The following is a 16,274-nucleotide window of genomic DNA, read 5'->3' on the forward strand; positions in this document are numbered from 1 at the left end:
GTGCAATGTTTATTACATTAGATATAATGAATTTACTTATTTGTTATTTATTATATAAGAGATTCATTTTACTTGGAAAAGCTTGATAGAATGACTATCTTCAGAAACGACCAAATGTCCGTCGTGAGTCAGAGTCAGTCCCCATGGCAGGTACAGTCCGTGTTCCTCCCGTGTCAGCACGTGCCTGATAAACGCGCCGTCCCGACTGAACAGGGAAACGCGACGGTTGAAACAGTCAGCCACGATGATGTTGTCCTCGCTGTCCGTGATGACACAGTCGGGCCAGAACAGCTGACCAGGTCCCGAGCCATATGACCCGCACGTGAAGAGATGACGACCGGCGGAGTCAAATATCTTCAGGTTGTGGTTGTAAAAGTCACTGACGATGATTTGGTTGCTGCTGTTGACGGTCACACGGAGGCGGTAACCCAACTGCTGCGGACCTCGACCTTTGTTCCCGAACTTCAGCATGACGTCACCGATGGGACTAAGTACAAACACTTGGTACGCGATAGTGACGATGATGCGTCCCCAACGGTCTACAGCGACACCTCTTGTAGTTTCATAGTTCTCTGCAGCCCCTGTCACCTGGAGGACGCGTGACATCCTCCCCTGTTTGTCCAGAACGTGAATCTTGTGTCCGTCTCCTGTCACCAACAGCTCACCGTTTGTCAGTGCCGCCACACAATAAGGCTCGAACCCCAGATCAATCTTCTTTTTAAAGGAGCCATCTTTGTCCAGGAACTGCAGACGTGAGTTGCAACAATCAGTCACGACAATGTCACCCTCTGCGGTGACAGTGAGCGAGTTCGGATGGTTAAACTGTCCATCTCCACTGCCCTTCTTACCTCCAACAGTTTTGACGTGTTCTAGACTCACGCCGCCATTACCGATCGCCACGTTCGGTCGCACCTGCGGAGTCGGTGGGATCAAAGGTGTTCTCACCTGGTTTATCCCACCTACAAGTTTAGCGACTTCCTGCTCTAGTTCGCCAGCTGGTGGGTCAAAGGTCAAGTTCACGAAGTTCATGGTCAGTTCAGCCCTCTCGGCGTTTTTGTCCTCCGCGGCTCGGTCCAACCGTCCGGTCAGTTCTCCGGCCACCGAGATGACCTCCGCCGGGCTGCCGTACTCCAACACGTTGTCCGCGAACTGGACACAGCTCCTGGCCGAGGCCAGGTCCATCTCAGCTGCCTCCATGGCGGCGTCCATCTGTTTCTCCCGAGCAGCATTCATGGCGTGAAGCTGGCCGATTCTGTCGTCTCCCGCCTTCTCCGCGGCCTCGATGATCGCCTTGACTTGTTTCCTGACCTGTTCTTCTGTACGCCGTACCTCTGAAGGCCACTCGTCCCTCACTGACTGCAACTGTTGTCTCCACGTCTCATGCAGGCCTACTGTGTTCCTGATTGTCACCACTTTTGCCTTGATCTTTGCCCCCTCCCTCTCTGCCGCCTTCTCTATCTCCACATACTGGTGCTCTTTGTGCGCCGTGACCACGCAGTGCAGACAGATGACCCGCTGGCAGGTGTCACAGTAGAACTTGTTCAGTTCGCGGTGATCCTCGCACTTGGAGGTCTTCCTTGCCCGGAGCTCGGCGGCAACTTGGCCGGATTGCAGGTCTTGAACCGTTACAAGTTTGTGGGACCGGTTCCCTTTGAAGCGACGGTGCATGTCGTCACACGTGTGACACAGGTAGTCGGTGCACTCCACGCAGTAAAACTGAGCCGAGTTGCCGGCCTCACAGACCGTACAGGGGACTCCATCCTCCCGCGCCTCGGACGTTTTTCCTGCTGGCTGTTGTTGCAGAATGTCGCGCAGTTTGCCGACGAGGAAGTTGGACTTCAGCCCCTGGACGCCATTCTGGGGGAGGGGCACGTCCTGTCGGCATGTCGGACACTCCAGTTTCCCTACCGGCTCTGCGGCCAGGAGCTTCTCCAAACACGGCTGGCAGAAGGTGTGAAGACACGGCAGCATCTTAGGCTGCTTGAAGTCCTCCAAACAGACCTGGCAGACGAGAAATTCGTCGGCAATGTCGCTGACTGCGTTGGACGCCATCTTTACCCAGGGACGTGTTTGTACACTCTGGCACACTTACTAAAAAGTTCGAGAGGGGCATCGGTAATATTTGTGATCGGTTTATTGACTTTTACCTCGTGACGGTTTGTGGTAGCCTCCTTCGCAGTCTTGTTGGGCGTGGGGGTATTTTTTTTCTGTGAGCGACGCGAGTAATATGCGGCCGCGAGGGACGATTTGCTCCAACAGCGAATCCTTCTCTCGGCGGCAAAAAAACTCCCTCGGCAGCAAATCGTCCCTCGAGGCCGCATATTACTCTCGTCGCTCACAGAAAAAAATAACGCCGACAAGACTGCGAAGGAGGCTAGTGTGTGGTGGGTGGTTCCATTTGTGTTTTTGGGAGGGGGTAGCAGACGTGACGTCATATGATAATCAGCACAAAGCAGCCATAATACTGAGGGATAAACTGCCGGACGCGGAATTTTTTATTGCATTTTCAAGAAAGTATTACAGTTGTAGGAATACAAATAAAGTATACGTGGTATACAAGACAAACAAACTAAACAGTAATTAAAAACAGTTTACAACCGGTTTCCTAATTACGAGATAATCGTGTAGTGTTCCCCATTTTCCCATATGTTTCTTTACTTTTTGACAATTCTGTTCAATAATAAACTCAATCTTACAATAAGTACTAACGAATTAACAAAACCTTTTAAGGCAACTACTTTGGAATCTCTATTTCTGAAAATATCCATTTTTTATAGTAGAATAACTGTATTAAAATAGATGCCAATTTGTTTGTCATGTCGCTGTTTGCGTTGGGCGCCGTTCTTATCAAGTATTGATACGGACTTTTGGACTTTAAGCTTTAAATGGGGCCACAGCAAAAACCTTTGAGCGATTTATCATTGATGTTTACGTATGTAATGTCGCCTTAGGACGTTCCATTCTAGATGTTCCTATACTTGTTTGGAAAACATGAGTTATATGTCTCGTAGGATAAACAAACGAAACACCACAAGGTATTGAAAAACGCTGCTGGGGGGCCTAAAGCAATTCTTTATCGAGCAACATTTTTCAACCTCAACGTTTACGTTAGATTTATATTCAATACTAGTATGTAAAGGTTTGAAATTGATAACCTACATAAATTTAAATGGTGATGCAAATATATGAAAGGGCTTACAATGGTATCGACCCCTTTACCTCTTGATGTGATAAATTCGGAGTTCTTCGGCACTGCACTTAAACAAAAATAAAATATTGTCTCCTTCTGTTCTCAAGTTCTTTTTTGTTTAGAAACAGACCTGTATTATAAGTTCGTGGGGATAGGGAGGCGGGGTGGGGGTGCTATTTAGCGCTGGCTATCATACTACAGGCTATATTACTGGCTAATAGTAGTATAATGTTAAAAAGTTAAAGTTCAGTAGAATTTGTAGGAAATTATTTTTATGTCGCGTTGTATAAATACACGAAACACCGCAATGATGAAAAACTGACTAAATGGTGCCTACAACAACTCTTTATTGAAAAGCATTTAAAGTTTTAAAAAATTACATTTCAACCTTATCAAAGTCCACTTTACATAATGGTAGAGTCAAAATATGGGGAGTTCAAATTGCATACATTTTTGAACATAATTGATGATACAAATATACAAGTACACCGACAACAGTCCAACAGATATGATGTAAGTAAAAGTAAAGATCCAACAAGCAATCGTCCGTAGGCTTCAAAGATTCCACTTGAAGTGTAGAATTACATTGTATTGTAACGCCACTAATGGATTAATGGCTTTATGTAAATACATGTATATAGCAATGTGAAGGCTTTAACATTTGTAATGGACATGGAAAATCTCAAAGAATCGGGACTACATTGAGAAAAAGATTCCACTTACATGGAATAGAAGGAGTTAGGAAGTTGTTAATACTATTAGAAAGTTTTCATTTTACTTGGAAAAACTTTATAGAATCACCATATTCAGAAACGACAAATTGTCGGTCGTAAGTCAGCGTCAGTCCCAGTGGCCCGTACAGTTTCTTCTCTGTCAGCACGTGCCTGATAATCGCGCCGTCCCGACTGAACAGGGAAACGCGACGGTTCCAAAAGTCAGCCACGATGATGTTGTCCTCGCTGTCCGTGATGACACAGTAGGGGCGAATCAACTGACTAGCTCTTAAATAGAAGGAGTTTGGAAGCTGCTTTTTTATTTTACATTGAAAAACTTGACATTATTAGAAAAACATTCAGAAACGACCAAATGTCCATCGTGAGTCAGAGTCAGTCCCATTGGATATGTCAGTCCGTGTTCCTGCTGCGTCAGCACGTGCCTGATAAACGCGCCGTCCCGACTGAACAGGGAAACGCGATGGTTGCAACAGTCGGCCACGATGATGTTGTCCTCGCTGTCCGTGATGACACATTTGGGGCCGTTCAGCTGACCAGGTCCCGTACCACGTGACCCGCACGTGAAGAGATGACGACCGGCGGAGACAAATATTTTCAAGTTGTGGTTGTTCCAGTCACTGACGATGATCTGGTTGCTGCTGTTGACGGTCACGTGGAGGACGGAACCCAACTGCTGCGGACCTTGACCTTTGTCCCCGAACTTCAGCATGACGTCACCGCTGGGACTGAGAACGAAAACTTGGTGCAGGATAGTGACGATGATGCGTCCCGAACTGTCAACAGCTATGCCTCTCGTAATTCCATCTTTTTCTACGGCTCCTGTCACCTGGATGACGCGTGACTTCCTGCCCAGTTTGTCCAGAACGTGAATCTTGTGTCCGTCTCCTGTCACCAACAGCTCGCCGTTTGTCAGTGCCGCCACGCACCAAGGCGCGAACCCCAGATCGACCTTCTTCTTGAAGCAGCCATTTTTGTCCAGAAACTGCAGGCGTGAGTTGTGATAATCAGTCACGACAATGTCTCCCTCTGCGGTGACAGCGAGCGATGTCGGAACGTTAAACTGTCCATCTCCACTCCCCTTCTCCCCAACAGTTTTGACGTGTTCTAGGCTCACGCCGACACCACCGATCGCCACGTTTGGTCGCACCTGCGTAGTTTCAGGGTGGCTAATGATTGTAGTCACCTGGTCTTCGTCCGTGGTAAATTGGCCGGATTGCAGGTCTTGAACCGTTACAACTCTGTGGGACTTGGTGGATTTGAACCGATGGTGGGTCTTGTTACAGGTCTGACACAGGTAGTCGGTACACTCCACGCAGTAAAACTGGGCCAAGTTGCCGGCCTCACAGACCGTACAGGGGACTCCATCCTCCAGCGCCTCGGACGTTTTTCCTGCAGGCTGTTGTTGCAGAATGTCGCGCAGTTTGCCGACCAGGAAGTTGGACTTCAGCCCCCGGACGCCATTCTGGGGGAGGGGCACGTTCTGTCGGCATGTCGGACAGTCCAGTTTCCCTACCGGCTCTGCGGCCAGGAGCTTCTCCAAACACGGCTGGCAGAAGGTGTGAAGACACGGCAGCATCTTAGGCTGCCTGAAGTCCTCCAAACAGACCTGGCAGACGAGAAATTCGTCGGCAATGTCGCTGACTACGTTGGATGCCATTTTCAAAAACAAGTCTCCGCACCCACTGAAACTGGAAGGACAAGATACCAAAAATGCGTCACCTATCTACGTCATATTAGGAGGTTCCATTTTCTGTGATCGGAGGGGCGCAAATTTTTTTTTGTTATGAAACGCAGATCGAGCATGCAAGGTTTGACAATTCTGGAGTAATTGCCGCCCTCTGAGACCAACACGCCACCCTTACTAAGTATATCCTAGTCAAGCTGGCAGCACACAACAGGACATACATTTTCCTGAGTGCGTCGGACTCCATTTTCAAAGTCTCCGCACCCACTAAACTGGAAGGACAAGATACCAAAGTGCTTACGTGACATGCTGACGTCGGATTAGATTGTTCCATTTGTGGATATGGGGGGCGCGCAGACGGGTTTCTCATAAAACACGAAAGGAAACAACATGCAAGGTTGTGAGCAGGGCAGTGTAGGAGTAACTGTCGCCCTTTAAGAGCAGCACGGCCGGAATACGGCCGGTGTCGTCTTGATCACTGCTCTTTTCTTATGTATGAATCGGCCGATTACGGATGTTCGCAGGCCAGCGAACCTCTACCAATGAGACAGGGCTGATTTTTTAGGCGAAAGATATCCTTGTCTATGACGACGTTAAAATTCTTAGAACTTCTAGACAGGTATTCAGTCTATCGTGGTCTGAGCGGACTCCCTTTGGAGCCCCCCCCCGGCTTAGTTCAACTAGTCTCCCCATTTGTGCACCGTAGGCGTTTTGCACGTCAGCACTAATTAGTTGTGGCCTGTTTGAACTCTTGCCGTGCAAACTCCTACAGCCAGAACATAGGGGCTATAGGCATCACTAAGGTATTAAGATTCTTATAACTTCAAGACTGGTATCCAGCCTATCGTGGTCTGTGTGGACTCCCTTTGGAGCCCTAGTAGGGCCTTGTAGGCCCCCCCCCCGCTTAGTTGAACTAGTCGCCCTTTAGTGGTTTTATGCCCTGTAGGCGTTTTGCACGGCATCACTAATTAGTTGTGGCCTATTTGAACTCTTGCCGTGCAAACTCCTGCGGGTGTCGAGCTGAGCCAGACGGCGAAGACGTACGTCCTGACGCCGACACCCACAAAGATAATCTCCAAGCAGATGTTTAGGTGGCTAATGGATACAGTCTGGCCAATGGATACTGCCTGGCCAATTTGATACTCTCTTTTACGCCACCTAAACATCTGCTTGGAGATTACACAAAGAAAGCCAGCCCAAACCATGATTGACTTGACTCCAGGCTAGCGAGCTTCTGGTTATCAACAATTTGGGCCGAAGGTCGTGAACAGTATAACGGCAGCTAGGTTATCTAGCCTCTCCTGGGTGCCAGACTGTTTCTAGGGCCTACACATGCAGACCAGTTCCTCGGCTCCAGGGCCAACATGCTAGCCTGGGTGCCAGACTGTTTCCACCCGGCCTACACAGATCAGTTCCTCGGCTCCAGGGTGAACATTCTAGCCTGGGTACCAGACTGTTTCCAGGGCCTACACAGACCAGTTCCTCGGCTCCAGGGCCAACATGCTAGCCTGGGTTCCAGACTGTTTCTAGGGACTACACAGACCAGTTCCTCGGCTCCAGGGTCAACATGCTAGCCTGGGTACCAGACTGTTTCCAGGGCCTACACAGACCAGTTCCTAGGGCCAACATGGTAGCCTGGGTGCCAGACTGTTTCCAGGGCCTGCACAGACCAGTTCCTCGGCTCCAGGGCCAACATGCCCCGAAGGAAATTATACCACTGCCCTCTCAGTTTGCTCAGTTATACCCTGGGCCACGCTGGCTAAATAGTGGCCTATAATGTACCATGGGTATGGCATCCAGGCTTCTCCTTAGGCCTGAGAGGAAATTCCCCTGGCCACTGTGAGCATTCCAGCTCGCTGGACAGTCAGTCTTCGCCAATGATGTGGTCTGCCTGGGACTGACTGTAGCTCGCAATTTAGTTCAGTCCTCTTTATTAGAATTAAGGAGAACAGTATGGAGTATCCATTGACACCGACGGTTTGTATGATGTGTCAGCCCTGGATTTCTTCTGGGTGGGTCGGGGGTGGGGGGCGTTAATTTTATTGGGGTGGTTGCTATTGGGTGTGGCTTGTCTAGTAACTAGTAACAGTCCTCGTTCCAAAGCTACTGGCCCTCCGTTAAGCATTTTCAAACATTAGAAGTTCCTTGGATAAATATTCTGTCGCCTAGAATAGTTATAAGATACACAGGAAAAAACACAATTAGGAATGAAGACTCAAAGAGTGCCTTAAACAACCCTTTATTCACCAACATTAGAAAACAACATTTTCCAGCCTCATCAAAGTTTACAGTTTACTTGTAATTAAAAGCCTACTGCAAAAGTTTACCTGTAATTGAACAGTCAAAATGCAGTGGCTCAAACCTGCAAACTTATTTTTAAAAAATCATAATACATATATAAGAAATAGTGTACACCGGGAGCAACCTATTTCACCTTTATTTACTAAATAATATATTGATGGAGTATACAGTGTGTGTAGACAAAACTGTAAGGTACAGTACTATTGCTGATGATAGAAAACTAACTTTCTGAATTCATAATATTATGTATCGGAACTAGTACATGCATTGTAAAACAAATGTAGGAAATTGTGACCATTTATCTCACTTAACATGGAAAAACTTGAAATCAGCACTCCTATAAGCACATTCACTTCGAGAAAATTTGTTTCGTAAAATTTATACAAAATCACCTGACATCATATGGGAAAGAGATGAAAATAGAATTAAGTGGCTCTTTAACGAGGGTGTATCTGACCTAGCAACTTTCATTTATCGAGCGTGGGGGAAAAGAAGAAAATACCTGTATTCATAACACATCAACAGTTCTCACTTTTTGTTACTTCTGCACGTTTTGTTTTCTCTTATTATGTTTGATTTACCTTATGTACTTGTATTCATTTTGTGAACTCTTGGTTCATTATGTACAGATTTGTTTATTTGAATTTACGGTATGTTATGAGTTCACTTATTTGTTCACCATTATTGTATATAGCCTACCTTTATTTGCGTGCATATTTTGTTTGGATTCTGTTATCTGTTCCTTTGATCGTCTTTTGTCTATGTATAACTTACTGAATCGGTGTCGTATAAGCCCACACGGGCTGGGCGCGGGATAGCGCACGACACGAAAATAAAGTATCATTCATTCATTCATTCATTCATTCATTCATTCATTCATTCATTCATTCAGTAACGACCAAATGTCCGTCGTGAGTCAGCGCCAGTCCCATTGGCGGGTCCAGTCCGTGTTCCTGCCGTGTCAGCACGTGCCTGATAAACGCGCCGTCCCGACTGAACAGGGAAACCTTATCAAAGTTTACTTTACGTAATGGTAGAGTCAAATATGGTGAGTTCAAATTGCATACATTTTTTAAACATAATTGATGATACAAATATATAAGTGCACCGACAACAGTCCAACAGATATGATGTACAAAAAAGTAAAGATCCAACTAGCAATCGTCCGTAGGCTTCAAATATTCCACTTGAAGTGTAGAATTCAATTGTATCCTAACGGCACACATGGATCAATGGCTTTATGTCAATATATGTATATACCAATGTGAAGGCTTTAACATTTGTAATGGACATGAAAAAATTACATTGAGAAACAAACAATTATCCGTCATGAGTTCCAAGTACAATTCCACTTACATGGAATAGAGGGAGTTAGGAAGTTGTTAATACTATTAGAAAGTTTTCATTTTACTTGGAAAAACGTGATATAATTACCAGCACCAGAAACGACCAAATGTCCGCCGTGAGTCAGAGTCAGTCCAATTGGCGAGTACAGTCCGTGTTTCTCCCGTGTCAGCAAGTGCCTGATCAACGCGCCGTCCCGACTGAACAGGGAAACGCGATTGTTGATAAGGTCGGCCACGATGATGTTGTCCTCGCTGTCCGTGATGACACATGCTGGCAAGACCAGCTGACCAGGTCCCGAGCCACGTGACCCGCGCGTGAAGAGATGGCGACCGGCGGAGTCAAATATCTTCAAGTTGTGGTTCCAATAGTCACTGACGATGATCTGGTTGCTGCTGTTGACGGTCACACGGAGGGAGGGAACCCAACTGCTGACCTTGACCTTTGTCCCCGAACTTCAGCATGACGTCACCGCTGGGACTGAGTACAAACACTTGGTACCCGATAGTGACGATGATGCGTCCCGAACCGTTAACAGCGATGCCTTCTGTAGAATCACCTGTCTCTGTGCAGGCAGCCCCTGTCACCTGGATGACGCGTGACTTCCTCCCCTGTTTGTCCAGAACGTGAATCTTGTGTCCGTCTCCTGTCACCAACAGCTCGCCGTTTGTCAGTGCCGCCACGCACAGAGGCCTGAACCCCAGACCGACCTTCTTCTTGAAGCAGCCATCTTTGTCCAGAAACTGCAGCCGTGAGTTGTGATAATCAGTCACGACAATGTCTCCCTCTGCGGTGACAGCGAGCGAGGTCGTATAGTTAAACTCTCCATCTCCACTGCCCCCCTCCCCAACAGTTTTGACGTGTTCTAGACTCACGTCGCCATTACCCATCGCCACGTTCGGTCGCACCTGCGGAGTCGGTGGGATCAAAGGCGTTCTCACCTGGTTTATCCCACCTACAAGTTTAGCGACTTCCTGCTCCAGTCCGCCAGCTGGAGGGTCAAAGGTCAAGTTCACAAAGTTCATGGTCAGTTCAGCCCTCTCGGCGTTTTTGTCCTCCGCGGTTCGGTCCAACCGTCCGGTCAGTTCTCCGGCCACCGAGATGACCTCCGCCGGGCTGCCGTACTCCAACACGTTGTCCGCGAACTGGACACAGCTCCTGGCTGAGGCCAGGTCCATCTCAGCTGCCTCCATGGCGGCGTCCATCTGTTTCTCCCGAGCAGCATTCATGGCGCGAAGCTGGCCGATTCTGTTGTCTCCAGCCTTTCTCGCGGCCTTAATGATCGCCTTGACTTGTTTTCTGACCTGTTCTTCTGTACGCCGTACCTCTGAAGGCCACCTGTCCCTCACTGACTGCAACTGTTGTCTCCACGTCTCATGCAGACCTATTGTGTTCTTGGCTGTCGCCACTTTTGCCTTGATCTTTGCTCCCTCCCTCTCTGCCGCCTTCTCTATCTCCACATACTGGTGCTCTTTGTGCGCCGTGACCACGCAGTGCAGACAGATGACCCGCTGGCAGGTGTCACAGTAGAACTTGTTCAGTTCGCTGTGATCCTCACACTTGGAGGTCTCCCTTGCCCGGAGCTCGGCGGCAGCTTGGCCGGATTGCAGGTCTTGAACCGTTACAACTCTGTGGGATTTGGTGGCCTTGAAGCGACGGTGCATATCGTTACACGTCTGGCACAGGTAGTCGGCACACTCCACGCAGTAAAACTGAGCCGAGTTGCCGGCCTCACAGACCGTACAGGGGACTCCATCCTCCCGCGCCTCGGACGTTTTTCCTGCCGGCTGTTGTTGCAGAATGTCGCGCAGTTTGCCGACGAGGAAGTTGGACTTCAGCCCCTGGACGCCATTCTGGGGGAGGGGCACGTCCTGTCGGCACGTCGGGCAGTCCAGTCTCCCTACCGGCTCTGCGGCCAGGACCTTCTCCAAACACGGCTGGCAGAAGGTGTGAAGACACGGCAGCATCTTAGGCTGCTTGAAGTCCTCTAAACAGACCTGGCAGACGAGAAATTCGTCGGCAATGTCGCTGAATGCGTTGGACGCCATCTTTACCCGGGGACGTGTTTGTACACTCTGGCACACTTACTGAAACGTCGAGAGGGGCATCGGTAATATTTGTGATCGCTTCATTGACTTTTACCTCGTGACGGTGTGTGGTAGCCTCCTTCGTAGTCTTGTTGGGCGTGGGCGTAATTTTTTCTGTGAGCGACGCGAGTAATATGCGGCCGCGAGGGACGATTTGCTCCAACAACAGCGAATCCTTGTCTCGGCGGCAACAACTCCCTCGGCAGCAAATCGTCCCTCGAGGCCGCATATTACTCTCGTCGCTCACAGAAAAAAATTACGCCGACAAGACTGCGAAGGAGGCTAGTGTGTGGTGGGTGGTTCCATTTGTGTTTTTGGGAGGGGTAGCAGACGTGACGACATACGGTAATCAGCACAAGGCAGCCATAATACTGAGGGATAAACTGCCGGACGCGGAATTTTTTTATTGCATTTTCAAGAAAGTATTACAGTTGTAGGATACAAAAAAGTATATGTGGTATACAAGACAAAAAACTAAATAGTAATCCAAAATAGTTTACAAACGGTTTCCTAATTACGAGATAATCGTGTAGTGTTCCCCATTTTCCCATATGTTTCTTTACTTTTTGACAAGTCTGTGCAATAATAAACTCAATCTTACAATAAGTACTAACGAATTGTACAAAACCACTTAAGGCAACTACTTCGGAATCTCTATTTCTGAAAATATACATTTTTGCTAGTAGAATAGCTGTATTAACAATAGATGCCAATTTGTTTGTCATGTCGCTGTTTGCGTTGGGCGCCGTTCTTATCAAGTATTGATACGGACTTTTGGACTCTCACTTGAAGCTTTAAATGGTCTAGCCGTGCGCTATACAGAGCATAGGGGTTTGGTGCCCATATGTCCATTTCCGTAGCCCTTGGGCGACACACAATTGTGCAGGGCACTACAGCAGGGGGCTAGTCCGCTGGTAGTGCTGTGTGTTTGACCTTCCCACACTCTTTCTCATATGTGCTGAGTGCTAAGCAGAGAAAGAAGTGTGTACCATTGTATGACCCGGCCGGGGTTTGAACTCCCGGTTACAAAACGAGCACTCTACCAACTGAGCTATTGCACCGGTATGGGGCCACAGTAAAAGGCTTTGAGCGATCTATCATTGATGTTTACGTATGTAATGTCGCCAAGGAACGTTAACTGGCCTGTGTGTAGGGCCTGGAAACAGTGTGGTGTCCAGCCTAGAGAGGCTGGGTAAGCCGGCGTCATAGTACCTTCGGCCGAAATAACTGTATTGAACCCCAACGGTGGCTAGCCTTGTGTCCAGTCTACCGTGTTTGGTCGGGCTCTCGTCGTGTGCGTCAGGAGCTCTCGGCCGTCCGACTTAGCTTGACACCGGTAGCTAGGAGTTTTTTTCCCAACATTTCATGACCAAACATGGCGAACTTATTTTATGCCGGCACAAACGCAGAGGACGAATACAGGACAAGACAATCCTCATTTTCACTTTTCACCCCACTATTTCACTTGAGCCTAGTGGGGAAAGTCGTGTAAAGTGCCTTTCCCAAGGGCACAAGATCGGTGGCATGTCAGGACTCCAACCTGGGGCCTCTTAATTCCGAGTCACACACGACCACACCCCACCGGTAGGAGTTTGCACGGCAAGAGTTCAAATAGGCCACAACTAATTAGTCCTGCCATGCAAAACGTCTACGGGGCACAAAACCCCTACTAGTACACGCGACTAGAGTTGAACAAAGCGGGGGGACCTACCAGGGCTCCACAGACCACGATAGACTGGATACCAGTCTAGAAGTTCTAGGAATTTTAACGTCATCATAGACAAGGATATCTTTCGCCTGTAAAAATTAAACCTTGTCACATTGGGAGAGGTTCGTTGATCTGCGAACATCCGTAATCGGCCGATTCATACATAAGAAAAGAGCAGTGATCAAGACGACACCGGCCGTATTCCGGCCAAAAATGTCCATTTGAGCTGGCAGAGTCGTAGAGGAATTTATTTTCCTGGCGTGCTGCTCTTATAGGACGGCAGTTACTCCTACACTGCCCTGCTCACAACCTTGCATGTTGTTTCGACTTGAACGTTTTATAAGAAACACGTTTGCGCCTCCCCCCCCCCACACCACAAATGGAACAATCTAATCCGACGTCATCATGTCACGTACTACTAAGTACGCACTTTGGTATCTTGTCCTTCCAGTTTTATAATTAGTGGGTCCGGAGATTTTGAAAATGGAGTCCGACGCACTCAGGAAAATGTATGCCCTGTTGTGTGCTGCCAGCTTGACTAGGATATACTTAGTAAGGGTGGCGTGTTGGTCTCGAAGGGCGGCAATTACTGTAGAGGTGTCTCGCTCAAACCTTCCATGCTCGATCTGAGCGTTTCATAAAAAAGAAGTTTGCGCCCCTCCGAGCACAGAAAATGGAACCGCCTAATATGACGTAAATAGGTGACGCATGTTGGTATCTTGTCCTTCCAGTTTTAGTGAGTGCAGGGACTTGTTTTTGAAAATGGCATCCAACGCTTTCAGCGACATTGCCGACGAATTTCTCGTCTGCCAGGTCTGTTTGGAGGACTTCAGGCAGCCTAAGATGCTGCCGTGTCTTCACACCTTCTGCCAGCCGTGTTTGGAGAAGCTCCTGGCCGCAGAGCCGGTAGGGAAACTGGACTGTCCGACATGCCGACAGGACGTGCCCCTCCCCCAGAATGGCGTCCAGGGACTGAAGTCCAACTTCCTCGTCGGCAAACTGCGCGACATTCTGCAACAACAGCCGACAGGAAAAACGTCCGAGGCGCGGGAGGATGGAGTCCCCTGTACGGTCTGTGAGGCCGGCAACTCGGCCCAGTTTTACTGCGTGGAGTGTACCGACTACCTGTGCCAGACGTGTGACGACATGCACCAACGGTTCAAAGGGAACCGGTCCCACAAATTTGTAACGGTTCAAGACCTGCAATCCGGCCAAGCTGCCGCCGAGCTCCGGGCATGGGAGACCTCCAAGTGCGAGGATCACCGCGAACTGAACAAGTTCTACTGTGACACCTGCCAGCGGGTCATCTGTCTGCACTGCGTGGTCACGGCGCACAAAGAGCACCAGTATGTGGAGATAGAGAAGGCGGCAGAGAGGGAGGGGGCAAAGATCAAGGCAAAAGTGGCGACAGTCAAGAACACAATAGGTCAGCATGAGACGTGGGGACAACAGTTGCAGTCAGTGAGGGACGAGTGGCCTTCAGAGGTACGGCGTACAGAAGAACAGGTCAGGAAACAAGTCAAGGCGATCATCGAGGCCGCGGAGAAGGCGGGAGACGACAGGATCGGCCAGCTTCGGGCCATGAACGCTGCTCGGGAGAAACAGATGGACGCCGCCATGGAGGCAGCTGAGATGGACCTGGCCTCGGCCAGGAGCTGTGTCCAGTTCGCGGACAACGTGTTGGAGTACGGCAGCCCGGCGGAGGTCATCTCGGTGGCCGGAGAACTGACCGGACGGTTGGACCGAACCGCGGAGGACAAAAGCGTCGAGAGGGCTGAACTGGCCATGAACTTTGTGAAGTTGCCCTTTGCCCCACCAGCTGGCGGACTGGAGCAGGAAGTCGCTAAACTTGTAGGTGGGATAAACCAGGTGAGAACACCTTTGATCCCACCGACTCCACAGGTGCGACTGAACGTGGCGATCGGTAATGGCGACGTGAGTCTGGAACACGTCAAAACTGTTGGGAAGGGGGGCAGTGGAGATGGACAGTTTAACGTTCCGTCCTCGCTCGCTGTCACCGCAGAGGGAGACATTGTCGTGACTGATTATGGCAACTCACGCCTGCAGTTTCTGGACAAAGACGGCTGCTTCAAGAAGAAGGTCGATCTGGGGTTCATGCCTGAGTGCGTGGCGGCACTGACAAACGGCGAGCTGTTGGTGACAGGAGACGGACACAAGATTCACGTTCTGGACAAACAGGGGAGGAAGTCACGCGTCATCCAGGTGACAGGGGCTGCAGAGACAGATGACACTACATACGGCATCGCTGTTGACGGTTCGGGACGCATCATCGTCACTATCGGGCACCAAGTTTTTGTACTCAGTCCCTGCGGTGACGTCATGCTGAAGATTGGGGACAAAGGTCAAGGTCAGCAGCAGTTGGGTTCCTTCCTCCGCGTGACCGTCAACAGCAGCAACCAGATCATCGTCAGTGACTATCAAAACGACAACTTGAAGATATTTGACTCCGCCGGTCGTCATCTCTTCACGTGCGGGTCACGTGGCTCGGGACCAGGTCAGCTGAACGGACCCGGCTGTGTCATCACGGACAGCGAGGACAACATCATCGTGGCTGAGGGGTGCAACCATCGCGTTTCCCTGTTCAGTCGGGACGGCGCGTTTATCAGGCACGTGCTGACAGGGCAAGAACACGGACTGTGCGAGCCAAGAGGACTGACGCTAACTCATGACCGACAATTGATCGTTACCGAATATGGTTATTTGAAGTTTTTCCAAGTAAAATGAAAACTTTCTATTAACAACTTGCTAACTCCTATTGTAAGTGCTATTGTACCTTAAATGTGTCAATATGCAATATTGATTAAGTTAATATTGATCTATCAATCATATTCGTATTTGGTGAAGCCCTGCTCTCTGAATATACACCTTAAGCAAATGTTTGTGAGGTTAAAATGTTTTTATGTGAATAAAGGGTTGTTTAGGACACTCGTGTGGTGTTTTTTTTCGTTATTGTGTTCTTTATTTGTTCTGTGCGATAGAATAATTCAGACTTTGTTCTACTTAACTGCAATCCAGCGTTTCAACAACATGTACGAATAGCCAGGAACTTTTTTTTCTTTATTAAAACATTTAGAAGCAAAGTGGACAGGATGACGACACACTCAAGCCGAAGCTTATGTTCATGTCGCCATCTGACATTACAAAAATACAGAAGCAAATGCAAATTAAAACAGACATGCAAAGCATAATAATAACAGAATAGAAT

General features: G+C 48.7%; 2 protein-coding genes across 2 annotated transcripts; one reads left to right on the top strand and one right to left on the bottom strand.

The window, feature by feature from the left end:
- Positions 1-63: 63 nt before the first annotated feature.
- Positions 64-11,367, bottom strand: LOC109487238 (tripartite motif-containing protein 2-like). Its single transcript, XM_019791223.1, has 2 exons — positions 10,213-11,367; positions 64-2,079 (listed from the first exon to the last, which is right to left on the bottom strand). Exons 1-2 carry the CDS (start codon positions 11,299-11,301, stop codon positions 64-66), a joined length of 3,105 nt encoding a protein of 1,034 aa, XP_019646782.1. The 5' UTR covers positions 11,302-11,367.
- Positions 11,368-13,676: 2,309 nt separating this feature from the next.
- LOC109487265 (E3 ubiquitin-protein ligase TRIM56-like) lies at positions 13,677-15,821 on the top strand. The gene has a single exon (XM_019791246.1). It carries the CDS (start codon positions 13,757-13,759, stop codon positions 15,791-15,793), a length of 2,037 nt encoding a protein of 678 aa, XP_019646805.1. The 5' UTR covers positions 13,677-13,756; the 3' UTR covers positions 15,794-15,821.
- Positions 15,822-16,274: the final 453 nt, after the last annotated feature.

The sequence above is a fragment of the Branchiostoma belcheri genome, unplaced genomic scaffold, assembly GCF_001625305.1.
Source record: "Branchiostoma belcheri isolate BF01 breed outbred unplaced genomic scaffold, Haploidv18h27 scaffold87, whole genome shotgun sequence".
NCBI classification, from domain to species: Eukaryota; Metazoa; Chordata; class Leptocardii; order Amphioxiformes; family Branchiostomatidae; genus Branchiostoma; species Branchiostoma belcheri.

Coding starts and splice junctions, on each gene's coding strand:
- LOC109487238 (XM_019791223.1), bottom strand. CDS start 11,301: ATGGCGTCCAACGCATTCAGCGACATTGCCGACGAATTTCTCGTCTGC. Junction 2,080..10,212: donor AGCAGGAAGTCGCTAAACTT/GTAGGTGGGATA, acceptor TAAGTGTGCCAG/AGTGTACAAACACGTCCCTG.
- LOC109487265 (XM_019791246.1), top strand. CDS start 13,757: ATGTTGGTATCTTGTCCTTCCAGTTTTAGTGAGTGCAGGGACTTGTTT.